General features: G+C 40.4%; 1 protein-coding gene across 3 annotated transcripts; it reads right to left on the bottom strand.

Moving 5' to 3' along the window:
• Window positions 1-2,867: 2,867 nt before the first annotated feature.
• On the bottom strand, window positions 2,868-13,357 carry LOC121714049 (protein AAR2 homolog). 3 transcript variants are annotated; one of them, XM_042099197.1, is made up of 4 exons: window positions 13,315-13,351; window positions 12,221-12,985; window positions 4,333-4,562; window positions 2,868-3,147 (listed from the first exon to the last, which is right to left on the bottom strand). In XM_042099197.1, exons 2-4 carry the CDS (start codon window positions 12,981-12,983, stop codon window positions 2,980-2,982), a joined length of 1,161 nt encoding a protein of 386 aa, XP_041955131.1. In that variant the 5' UTR covers window positions 12,984-12,985; window positions 13,315-13,351; the 3' UTR covers window positions 2,868-2,979. The 3 variants fall into 3 exon arrangements, with proteins under 3 accessions (XP_041955131.1, XP_041955129.1, XP_041955130.1); XM_042099195.1 differs by lacking the exon at window positions 13,315-13,351 and adding an exon at window positions 13,220-13,285; XM_042099196.1 differs by having other exon boundaries at window positions 2,871-3,147; window positions 13,236-13,357.
• Window positions 13,358-13,421: the final 64 nt, after the last annotated feature.

The following is a 13,421-nucleotide window of genomic DNA, read 5'->3' as shown; positions in this document are numbered from 1 at the left end:
TTCTGTCAGGTTTTATGGCAGTTTACAGGCAAAGTGTATTAAACATAAAACATAACATGAACATAAAAAAATGCGTTGGTCTCGAGGACTCGGTTTGAAATTACGAGTCCTTCTCCTCCCACTGTGGTCCGAGACCGAGTCAAGACCGAGTCTTTGAAGGAACAAGTCCGAGTCGAGTCCGAGAAAGCAGAAATCGGTCTCGAGACCGGACTCGAGTAGCCTACTACATCACTGGCCTTTGCTGCATATCAAATAGGAAGCGCACGCTTAAAACGTCCATGTTAAACAACGAACAAATGAGTGAGGCGGTTCAAACATGGCCAGGCCCAGGCAGACTAGCCTTAAAAGTTTTTTTCAGAGGCCAGACGCAATGGATGATAAATTGGTAACGTCTGAAGCCTCAGATGTCCGGTCAACTCCACCACCACCAGATAAAAAGCAGAAGTGTCGGGCGTATCTTTCGGAATCAGTGACATTGGAAGTGGAGTTGCGGGGGGTGCGGCCGCTCCAAGACACTCATTCTCCGTGTACACTGACTGGACATGCAAAGTGTTCTTTACCCAAAGCATACAGTAGGCCTATGCGTTCTCTGTCGACGAGACGAGATTACTGGTCCGCGGATAATTTCTGCCACAATTAAACGGTATCATTGAACCGCGGCCGAAAGAAAAAGAAACTAAACATCCCAGAATAGGAAACATTTCTTAATTTATTGTTATCAAATAAAGAGTCATAGCATTAGGGGGTATAGTGGTGTGAGCGCTCATTCTTGTGTGTGCGCATAAGTGGAGACAACGTGGGTAGCAGCAACAAACAACTTGGCCTTTTTAAAACAACGAACGAAGCGGACTCTTCTGTCCATGAAAAGATACTGGCTAGATCTTGTTTAAGTTAGGCTAATGAACATGTTGCATTCTATACAGCCTGATTATGTCATTCTTTAAGCTACATAGCCTGTCTCCAGTTTTCCTCAATTTGACTAATTAAGAAGCGATAGCCTAATAGGATATTTGACCGGCATATCATCAAAATGTCCGGTAAAAAACGAAACCTCTGCCCGTCACTTTGACCGGCACCATTTTTTTCTAGCGGAAACTCTGGTATAAACCTTAGTTCACCTAAACTTAAAAAGGCAGTTTGGTACAGCAGGTATTCCAAGTATGTGGTTTAGACCAGTGGTTCTCAAACTGTGGTACGGGTACCACTGGTGGTACGCAAATTCCTTCTAGTGGTACTCTAGGAGTCTCCAAGATTGTTTTTTTTATAAAGATCACATAATAACTTCAACATTTGATCAAAATATATAATTCAAAAGTCCTTAACCACACAATCACTGAAGTTAAATTTAAACTATTTTAGCCTATATTCATTTTTATATCAGTCAGTAGGAGCCAATAGGCTAGTTTAACTGTATGGTGCATTAGCAAATGGTTGCTAAAGCTAAACTGTGATGGCAAGCAAAGAAAAAGGAAGCAAACATTATGGATCAAAAAGATTCATGCAATCATGCCTCCAAACTGGGAGTATTACAAAGAGAAGTGTGGTGAATATGTCAAGTACCCTTGAGCAAGGCACCTTACCCCTCACTGCTCCCCGAGCGCCACTGTAGCAAGGCACACTGCTCCGGGTTAGTGTGTGCTTCACCTCACTGTGTGTTCACTAATTCACGGATAGGATAAATGCAGAGACCAAATTCCTTGTATATGCAAGTATACAGTACTTGGCCTAGAAACCTGATTTACACATTTTTTAATGTCCTAACCGGAGGTGGTGCAACACAGAGCTCTGCAGCGCGATGAGCAGAACTTTTGTCGGAGCACCCCTTTCTATTTCCTTTTTGTCACTCACGTTGTTATTTTGAAAGAGGAAAATGACGCAGCGTCAAAATATAACAGCGTGTTTAACGGATTCTGTGTGGACAGCGAGCACTCAATGCTACACCCGAGTCAGACACTGGCATGCAGTTAGGACAACACCATGCTTGGATTACCTCCGTCAGCAAAAAAAGAATACAAACAAAAACTTAAACAACAAAAAACTTTATTACAAGGAATGTCCAGGGAATAGCAGGGAAGATGGTTACTTTAGATTGTAGTGAGGATGGTACAGGAAAAGGGTGGCCTTGTGTTAAATTAGTATATATAGTATATAACCGTTAGTTAAATAAAAGCCAGAGTTTACTAGAAAAGCTGTTAGAAAAACATCCGCACAATGATGAGCAGAAATCCCCTTCCCTGGTTTTGCTGATCATGGAGAGCCAAGACTGAATAAAACAAAACAAACAAACAAACAAAAATATGACGAATTTCTCGACTTTCAAATTTGTATAAACTTTCAAACATTCCATTATGGAATAATTTGAACACTCCCGTCTGCCTCTCCAGTTTTTGATATGAGAGAGAGAATCCGATCCAAAGGCCTGGAAAGGGACCCATTTTAGGGGTGTGTAAGAGAATGCTATGAGTAACTGGTGACGCTTAAGGCCCAAAGGGAGGTGAACGCACAAACACACACAATCAAAATTTCATACACAAGCAAACGTATTCACACCCACAAATAGATAAACATAAACACACACACACAACAAAGACAATACAAATACACACACATATATACACAGACACACACACACACACACACACACAAGCCCAGGTATACAAAGACACATACATACAAAGAGACACATACACACAGACACACACAAACAAATAAACGCACGCACACACGCAAAAGCCTGTGAATACAAACAGACACACACACATTTATTTACACACACACAACCCCGTGTATACAAACAGACAAACACATACACACAGACATACACACACACACAAACAGATAAACACGCACGCACGCACGCACGCACGCACGCACGCACGCACACACACACACACACACACACACACACACACACACACACACACACACGCCTGTGTATACAAACAGACACACACATACATACACACACACACACACACATCACTCCAGAGTGACTCCCTCAGGGAGCTCCACCACCACTGGGGCACAGTCGTCAAGGTCAGCCTCAAAGTCCCAGCGGAACTTCTTGGTCAGATGAACTTTGAACTTCTCCGCCCTCTTCCGAAGCGTGCTGTCCATCCCAGGCCCAGTGGCGAACTGGAAAAAGTCCTAAAGAAGGGCCAGAGAGGGGGGAGGGGGGGGGGGGGGGGGGGGGGGGTTGCCAGGGTTTAGACACACTGATAATGAAAACAGGAAAATAATAAACCATTTGCCCAGTAAATGAACTCATGCATTTTTATCATCAAAGTTATACTGAGACACGCTTGCCAATGCAGTGCAAGACATGGATGTGGTCAATTGAAACAACACAAGGGACATCGCATTACAAGATAACTGTTTGTGGTTTGTGTCAGTATTCTTTTGCAGACATGGCCCTCTAGTGGCCATTGTGGAAACTGACCACACTAACATGGAGGCGCCAGCTTGCCATAACAACATGGATCACTACTACATCTACGTTCCTTTTTCTTGTCTCCAACACAGCTTCCATTGTCTTCTATATCGGATATCTGTGTTTTCCAGCATCTTTCAAATCATTCCACTGTATGTTGATTTTACTGATGATATCATTACTACCAGAAGTAAATCAGAACTGTACCAGTATAAGTATACAGTGCTGGCCAAAAGTATTGGTACCCATGCTAAAGTTGACTGAAAAGAAAAAAAAAATCATCTTTTGGAAATTGATCTTAATGCCTTAAGTGAAAAATGAGGAAATATCTAACCTTTAAGGACACCAATTTTCTTAGTGAATGAATAATGTATCATAAATAAATAAATGTTCTTCCTTAAAATACAGGGTGTAAAATGCATGGGTGTTATTTCAGTTAGCCTATTAGCTGGTTTGATGCTCATTGAGCTCAATGCCAATCAAACCAGCTAATAGGCTAACTGAAATAACACCCATGCCAATCTCTAGGTATGGTGAAGGGTATGTGATGATGTGGGGCTATTTTAATTCCAAAGGCCAAGGTAACTTTATCAGGATGCACAGTATTCTGGATCCATGAAAAAACTGGCCTTTAAAAATAAAAATCTGCCTGTCTCTATGGGAATTTAACATAGGGGTGAGGTGAAGCACACACTAACCCCGGCGCAGTGAGCTGCCTGCTACAACAGCGGCGCTCGGGGAGCAGTGAGGGGTAAGGTGCCTTGCTCAAGGGCACATCAGTCGTTCCTACTGGTCGGGGTTCGAACCGGCAACCCTCCGGTTACAAGTCCGAAGCGCTAACCAGTAGGCCACGGTTGCCCCATAAGTAACTGACTCAATCAAATGTGTGCAGATTGGTGTACCTGCAGGGTGGTCGTGAGGAAGTTATTCTGGGAGACAATGTCCACAAAGAAGTCTGGAGGGATCTCTCCGAGCTGGTGGTACAGCACGCTGATGAGACCCAGGAACAGCTCCTTGTGCGTGCGCATGGCCTCCTCGGAGCGGCACAGCACCGACAGCAAACTCTTCCAGTGCTCGAAAGCGTCATACACGTTCCCAAGGAGGAAGCAGGCGAAAGCAAACTGCAGCTCACCTGAGGCAGAGCACAGTGGAAGAGAGATGACATGATTAATAAGATCATCGCGGCATGGTCAAACCAAATAAATGAAGCTAGCAGCTGCGGAAAACCTCCAGCAAAGGGCCACTGTTCCTTCAGTGCTCTTTGAACACACAACACCAATGATAGATATGCCCAGGGAAGGTTCCTGTGTCTCTATAGTCATTCTAAGCAGGACAATGTCAGGACTGACTGCAGTGTAGAGGAGAGACCAAGACTCATGTCACTCACTTTTACATCATCCATCTTAGTGAATGCTTTCAAAAAGTATACAGATTAGTTTAAGTGCTGTAAAACCACATTATTTAAGTTGTGCCAATTTCTTAGCAAGAAAACAGCAGAGTAGATGACATACGAGTCTTGTTTAAGATGGAGATAGATAGATAGATAGCTAGATACATACTTTATTCATCCCGAGGGAAATTTTAGGCATCCAGTAGCTTACAACCATAACACAACATACACTATACATCTCACATACATAAAAATCGCTCACAGAAATGTAAAAATTACGGAGCATGTGAAGTGATTACCAAGGTCTGGTATGGACTGACCTGCATTGACCATGATAAGGTGCTATATGGTAGAGTGTGTGCAATGATGGTAGTGCAAAAGTGAACAGTGCAGAGGGGTATTTCACAAAGGCAGAATTAAGACATCCAAGATAAGTGATAAAGCGAGGTTTGACATAGCGTTGTCTGGTCATCCTAGCTCAACTCGTTTCACTAATGCCAATCCAGGATGAGTAGGAGCGACTATGTCAAGCCAGGTGTAAGTAATTCAGGATGTGTGCGAGTTCTCGTTTCTGCTCCAAAATAGCGTCATTTAAAATAGCGTCTCGTTTCTGCGGAAAATAGCGTCATTCACACAAAGTGAACAACCGCTTTTGATATAGACTAACAATGAAGTAAAGTTATCCTTTTTGGAATGGGGAATCATGGCTATTTCTGTAAAACAGCAGAAGTAGGCGTGGTAGACCAACTGAATGCAAATTTACGTATGCACCCACGTGTGAGTGCTTCCTTGTCTCGGCACGCAACATCAGTAAGAAAGCGCTTGCCACTGCAAAGATGCACATAGTATGATATACCTTAATATTATAGTTGAAAATACCTTCGAAAACTTGCCCCTCCACTTCCAATCAACTACAGTAGGCTATTCATCAAACGTCTATCAATAAAATAAGCAAACAATGAGTAGCCTACCTAGGCCTATGTTAATAATTATAAGGCGATCACAATTAAAACTAGACTGCATTTCCGGCGGGAACTGCGAAAGTGTGCTTGCCCTGGTCCGGTCACCAACGTGAGCAGACAGTGACATACGCTATGCTGAACCTGGCTTGATCCAAGCATTCTAACAGTGCCTTTCAGTGTTGGAGCAGTGGCAATACCTCAAAAGCTCTATTCAACTATTGCCTTGCGGGGTGAATGCAGTTCGTTGGATTTTACCTGTGGCCTGCCTTCGAATTTAGCTTCTATGACTAAAATCAAATCAATAAAATAAAACAACAGCAGTGATTGGCTGCAAAAATAAATAATGTCACGCGTCTTGCACCTCTCAAACTGGGCTATCAGGTAACCTAGAGAAAAATGTGAAATTATGAAATATGACTAAGGCATTAAAATGCTGCTTGTTTGTCAGGATACTTTTTCACTGATTTATTTAAAAAATATGAGCTATGAGTGTGAATGTTATATATTCCATCCCCTAATTCTGTTTTACTGGTTTATTTGACAAATAATCTATATAGATTTGCTCTATAAAGACCTTATGTCTGTTTGGGATTGTTTTGAGAGCCTATTGATGTATCTCAGAATAAAGGAATGTCCACAACATTAGTGATGTTTTTTTTGTGTGTGCGCATGTCTCCAATAGCCACAATAGGAATAATTTTAGCAACACCGTATTTTGTGTGGCCCAAAACGACCCAGTGGATCATGAAAATGTGCCAAAATTCACATTCCTTGCTTGTTGTTGGTACATTAATCCCATTCAGATTGCCACTTATCTGAGATGTAAGAGTTCAGTATAGGTTTAAGGTCTGGGGCAGGGATTTGACATTCTGTGACTTCTTCATTGAGGGCTTGCTTAGCAGTACTGTCCGCTTTCTCATTTCCCCTCAGACCAACATGGCCTGGGACCCAGCAAAAAACTACACTCAAGTTCTGGTTCTTTAGACGTTCTAGTTGATCAAGCTCAGCTTTGGTTGTACTTTTTGCGTGACATTAAAGCCTACTGGAAAGATTTTTAATTGCAATTTAATTGAATGCAATTTACTTTTACGATTAAATAAAATTAATTTATCCCTCTCACCCATAGTTTTCTATTTATTTACAAATGTACATAGGCCTACTGTAATTACATTTATACATAGTTATTCTACTGATCTTTATACTATTCATCCTGCACATAAACTTATTCTTACTACTCTTATAATGTTGTTTCTGCACTACAATGACACTGTTTCCACACTGCACATAGCTGTATGTTATGTACATATCTGTTATATATTTGTCATATTGAATATCCATATGTATTCTGTTTTATTATATTCTGTTAATACACTGCATATATCTATATTATTATTTCTACTATTATAATGTTACTACTACATACATTATTCTACTTATTGTATGAGATAACTGCTATATATATATATTTATATTTAATTCATATTACTCTAAACCACCTTCTGTAAATCAACTGTATACTACTGTCTACATTGCACTATATTTCTTGACCTGTCTCTGTATATTTCATCACCTTTCTATACTTTGCATCACATTGTATGCATACTGTAGCTACATGAATCACAGCTAAGATCCTTGGTTGCTATGAAGGCCAGTCGTTCTAAATGGATGGTTGAATGCTATGGCCAAAGGCCAGTTATCTCTGCCGTTGTCAAGCGGGCATATCCTAACTTTATCTTATTTTAAACATCTCTATTTTACTTAGCCTACTTCCATACAGTGACTCCTATTAAGAAGTGGCCACTTCATTCGCGCTTACCGTGATTCACGCAGCAACATTATTAAACTAGAAATGCAATTCCAAGGAATTACCAGTGCATGAAAATGCTAAAGTTGTGATGTAAAATATCATGTATAGTTAAAACAGATAATACAGAGATGGTTACTACGGTGATGCTAGGATAGACATGGTGGTTGCATAGCTTAATAAAAGTTGATAGTTTAAAAGTAGACTGTTTAAAAGCTGAATGTAGATAGTTTAAAAGTTGTTGATAGACAGTAGATAGTTTAAAAGTTGTTGATAGACAGCTAGTTTAATAGATAGTTTAATGATAGTTTAAAAGTAGACCGTTTAAAAGTTGAAGGTAAATAGTTTAAAAGTTGTTGACAGACTGGAAGTTGAATGAATGTTGATATTCAAATAGTTTAATGGCTGTGTATAGGTAGATATTTGACGATAACTGAAAGTTGGAATGGCTCTAATGTTTGCTAGCAGTTATGCTAAGATTTTTAACTATGCTAACCATGGTACTTAGCTAATGTTTTATAGCAGTGCTAGCAATGCTAACCTGCTAACCATGCTACTTAGCTAACGTTTTCTAGCAGTTTAATGAATGTTGATATTCAAATAGTTTAATGGCTGTGTATAGGTAGATATTTGACGATAACTGAAAGTTGGAATGGCTCTAATGTTTGCTAGCAGTTATGCTAAGATTTGAAATTCTGCTAACCATGCTACTTAGCTAATGTTTTATAGTAGTGCTAGCAATGCTAACATGCTAACCATGCTACTTAGCTAACTTAACTAACATGTTCTAGCAGTTTTGCTAAACATTTTCTAGCAGTTTTGCTAAACATGCTAACTATGCTAGCAATGCTAACTATGTTAACCATGTGACTTAGTTAACCAAGCTTATCATTTTTAATAGTTATGCTAACTATGCTAACTATGTTAACCATGTTACTTAGCTAACTTAGCTAATCATTTTTAGTAGTTATGCTAAATATGCTAACCATGTTACTTAGCTAATCATTTTTAGCAGTTTTGCTAAAAATGCTAACTAACATGCTAACTATGCTAACCATGTTACTTAGCTAACTTAGCTAATCATTTTTAGCAGTTTTGCTAAAAATGCTAACTAGCATGTTAACTATGCTAACCATGTGACTTAGCTAACCTAGCTAATCATTTTTAGCAGTTTTGCTAAAAATGCTAACAATGCTAGCAATGCTAACATGCTAACTTTATTAACCATGCTAACTAGCTACAGTGGGTAGGAGTCATAGTTGATGAAAAGTGTTGACAGTTGATGACAAGTTAAAAGTTGTTGATAGACAGCTAGTTTAATAGATAGATAGTTTAATGATAGTTTAAAAGTAGACCGTTTAAAAGTTGAATGTAAAAAGTTCAGTAGTTTAATGGGTTACATTGTTTAACAGTGGATTATTGTAGTGAGGACTTTTATTTTGAAACAGTTTTGGGCAGAGGAAACAGTTGAATAGGATGTGTAGTCTTAATTGACCCAGATTGTATGCTTAAAGCCTGAGGCTGCAGGTGGCCTGAACACCTGCCATAGGATTCTAATTGCTTAACGGCCGTATTATGATGTCACAATAGGCAATGTTAAGTCTATGGGGATTTTTAAAAAGTTTTTCTTTAATAGTTTAAAAAGTATAAAAGTTGAAAAGTTGAAAAGACATAGCAGCTTGGTCCGTTTGAAGACCTACGTTACAAAGTTTGAATGAAGTTTCTAAGTTAAACTGTTCAAGAGAAATTGCATACGGAAAAAGTGGTAAGCGGAAGAAGTTGTTGAAGTTGCCTAGGAAGAACAGTACAGTGCATTTTCATGCACTGTAATTAATCTGTCACCATATGCCTATGCCAACGTTTGCAAAGAGGAGAATCTTTTAATTTGATTCACAATGAAACGTTACATTTAATGTACATGTAAACAATGAGTAGGCTAGTTTTGGTTGTTGTTGGTGGTGTTACTGCATCCCTTAGTTATGCCTACAATGCAAAATTGTTCCCTCGTGATTGTTAGACGCATTTCAAAACATTGCGACGTGAAATGCCACCACAAAACATTGTTTGTGAATCGGTCTTATTAGGAGTCCTCGCTTAAGCTGTCACAGACTCAGGCGCTACTTTTAGGGCTAAAATGCTTCCTGAATTACTCTTAGAAAAAAAATAGGAGTCCTAAAGTTACGAGTGACGAAGTTACGAGTACAAGCATCTCATCAAATGACCATGGCATTACGCTAAGCAACATAAATCTCATAACGTTACAGCAACATCTCCTCCCTATGACCTAACTAGCTAGAAGCTAGCTTCTAGCCACACAAGAAATGAATGATGTTAAAATCTCCGCTTAGCATTCTAATAACAGAAGGGGCACATTTATGTGGACCACTACAACATGACTCATTATGTCTGTAACGTTAACTGTATAAAACACTTACTTTCATAAAGGAAGCACACCATCCGGCACATACACATGGAAACCGATAGGTAGCCTACTTGGCCACGAACTCAAAACGTGTCTCTCTGAAGCTCTGTTCTAGAATCTTTGCTCTGAAGTCTGTCCCCGTTGCTAAGCAACATCAAATAAACGAATAGACAGTCTTCCAGTATTAAATGTGTACATGTGATTACGAATGGATGTGTGTGGTTTGCAATTAGAATAAACAAGAAATAACATTTCCAATAATTTCCCATGATAAATTACATAATATTTGCACCTTCCTTCCTTGTGAAGCTCACACTAATTCCACCGCATTTAGTGAAATGTAATACAACGTTGCCACCTAGCGTTCAGTAGGCTATTTAAGATAAACGTGGCATTTCCTGCTTATTCTTTTGTCAACACCATGCTTTTAGGAAAACAATCTTTTTATCATAGTTCCCTCTTCAATGAGCGATTACCAGCTCGTTTTTGTAACAGAGATAGCTGTTTATTGTCCCTAGGTTTACAGAAACACCTATTCATATTAATACGTAGCCTATGGAGTGCTGCTGACCACTGTTCATTACATGGCCCAGAATGCCTTGCATGTCTTTACAACAAAACAACACAGTAAAACCTAAATGCCCGTAAACATATGCATTTGCATACTTGTAACATTTTTAATAATACTCTCCCATCATGATATTTAACAATAATGAAAAATTTAATTTGAATACCGTCAATGTGAAAACAACTCTATTATGTAAGCTATATATAGCTACTGTTCTCCTTGTTATTTCAGTTCGTAAGTCCATACTATCCCATGGCAGAGCAAGGATTTCATGAGTGGGTAAGGTTGCCCGGAGACATTGTGGCTGCCCAGAGGCATTGAGCATACTTGGAAGGCATTGTGATAGAAGGTGAATGGTGCGAAGGTGAATGGTGCGAGTTACCAAATACCTGTGGGTGGTTTGGAAAAATGATGGAAACTTTTGGAATATTTCTTTTTTTTTTTTAGCTTATGCACCCTCACATTGGAGTCCCCAGATGTGGTATCGATATGAGACAGTGTTCCTGAGATATGGACGACTTCCTGTTTCGGAGATTCGCCGCCGATTTCGTTTGGCTGTGACGGGCAAACGCTTTCAAAAATCAAAAATCCTTCCGGTAACTTTTGTGAGGCTTGGTCCAAGGATAATGTACGTCAAGTTTCGTGGCATTCGGACCAAATTTGTGACCTGTGAAAATTTAGTTTCGCTTTCTGTTCAATCCAATATGACGGACGAACGACACGCCCACCTGACGTCATCTTCGCGACCAACTTACACCGGTACACTTAAATAATTAAGAAGAACTTAAGAAAAACTTAAGAAGAACAATAAGTGTGCTGCTTTGCAAGCACACTTAATAATAAAACTTAAGAAGAACAATAAGTGTGCTTGCAAGCACACTTAATAATATCCATATGGTCGTAGGCAGACAATCGGTTTTGTTTTGCGAGCAAATACATTTAGCAAATAGTTTATAAATGGAATAAAGCTCCTTAAAATTAGCACGGAGGTCTGATGTGAATGACAGCTAACTGAACCAATAAGACCACATAATTAACATTAGAATTAACTTAGCTTGGCAGTTAGGCTAGGTGCAGAGAATAAATCCCCATGGTAATTTATGTGCCATCTCTTTTGTGAAACCAAGTCAAGGCTAAATTCATCCAGGATAACATAAAAATCCCAGCTTAATCCCTTATCTAGGTTTTGTGAAATACCCCTCAGGGATTGAACAGTGGCAATAACTTTGCTTGTTATTAAATATTAAAACAGAGAGCTAGCTCGCTACTACCTCCCCCTCCTTTCCGTGCAATTAAAATTCCTGAACGCGCATCTCGTCGGTTATTGGTTGGAACACATTATTTACCCTTTGAGTGGTTGGCAACACTTGTTGTTAGCAATTGTTTTTGTGTGCAGATCTCAGAGCCTAGGCTGCCTACAGAGACGCGTTTTTTGACGCCTGCTTATGGTGCGGGCAGCTAGCGGATCGTTACAAAAGATTAGATGAATGTGATCATTTATGTTTGGGCCTGCAATCGCTGATACAACCTTTAACTATGACAATACACAGAGGGTGACAAAAAGTAAGCAGACATCCGCATGGCTGTCCCTCATATGTAGGCCACCTTTAAGAAACTGTTTAAAGGGCAGGTGCTACAACTTACCTAGTACGTTAAGCGGCTGCTGAGGGTAGTGCTGCTCCAGAAGGCAGCTGAGGGCGTAGCTGAGATCCATGCTACACTGGGTGATCTGAGCAGGCGTTGCCCCGGGAGGATACATTTGTTTGGGTATGTGAGAGAAGCGCAGCTCGGTACCCTCCCTCTGTTTCATTCGGGGCAGCCTGTCCAACCCTTCTTTCATGTTCTGACAAGCGGTGTCGTTGCGGGGCAGGTTCTGCTCAGCGCGGTCCCGAGTGTGGGTCAACTGCAACTCGGGCACCACGTCGCAAAAGGCGCACACGCGGCCGTTCAAGGGCTGGAGCGCTTCTGCGACCTCCTGGGTGACGCGGTCCGTCAGGGACACCCACTTGCGCAAGGTGTCGTACGGATATGGTCCCAGGAAAGGGTCAAGTTCCCGAAGCCCTGCCTTTACGCGCTCCACTTCCTCCACATTCTGAGTAGCAGAAAAGTCCAAATCCTCCTCATTTCTGTCCCAGTGGGCCAGAACAAGTTCCCGGGGCTTTAAGGAAAGGAAGAGACCCATCTTGGGACCTATTTCACCGCCCATGCTCTTGGGATTTGAGGAGCTGTAATGGAGAAAGTGAAGCCCTGGAGGAATCATCTTTATGCCACGGAAGCGAGGGCCAACCTGCCAACTCTTGTAGTCGATACCCAACTCTGTTCCTTCGGGCACGTCAAGCAGGACAAGTGTAGCCCCCTCTTCAAACAAACCCCGTGCAACCTCCGGGTCCATGTCCACTTCAGCCATATCTGAAATAATTTAAAGTTAACATATCCACACGCAAAACTCATTGAGGCAAATAATCCGTTGTTTCAGGAGTTATAATCCAACAGTAAAAAATATGTTTGTTTTTTTTTCTACATGACGTTACCCACTGACATTTTTCATACGCTTATGGCTACCACACTCCACTACAACAGTCGCCAAATTATTTAAACTAATTATTAAAAACAGCTTAACACAATGAACACTGATTCACTGACATAGTTGCATATTTACCAGGGTATTTCTTAAGACACAATTTGTGTATTTCACGTTGGTGTTGCGTTCATCCCAGACAGTAAAATTCCCCAAGTACCTGACTAATTTTCTTCCGTTGTGAAACGATGCCCATCACAAAGGTTCCGGGTATGCATAATAGGTCACAACCGTTACAATTCACTGTATAGTCCAATTATAATTCTA

This window comes from Alosa sapidissima, chromosome 7 (genome assembly GCF_018492685.1).
Source record: "Alosa sapidissima isolate fAloSap1 chromosome 7, fAloSap1.pri, whole genome shotgun sequence".
In the NCBI taxonomy this organism is placed as follows: Eukaryota; Metazoa; Chordata; class Actinopteri; order Clupeiformes; family Clupeidae; genus Alosa; species Alosa sapidissima.
This window is presented reverse-complemented; position numbering and strand designations above follow the sequence as displayed.

Coding starts and splice junctions, on each gene's coding strand:
- LOC121714049 (XM_042099195.1), bottom strand. Junction 4,563..12,220: donor GCAGCCGCTTAACGTACTAG/GTAAGTTGTAGC, acceptor GCTCTGCCTCAG/GTGAGCTGCAGTTTGCTTTC. Junction 3,148..4,332: donor TCCTCACGACCACCCTGCAG/GTACACCAATCT, acceptor GCCCTTCTTTAG/GACTTTTTCCAGTTCGCCAC.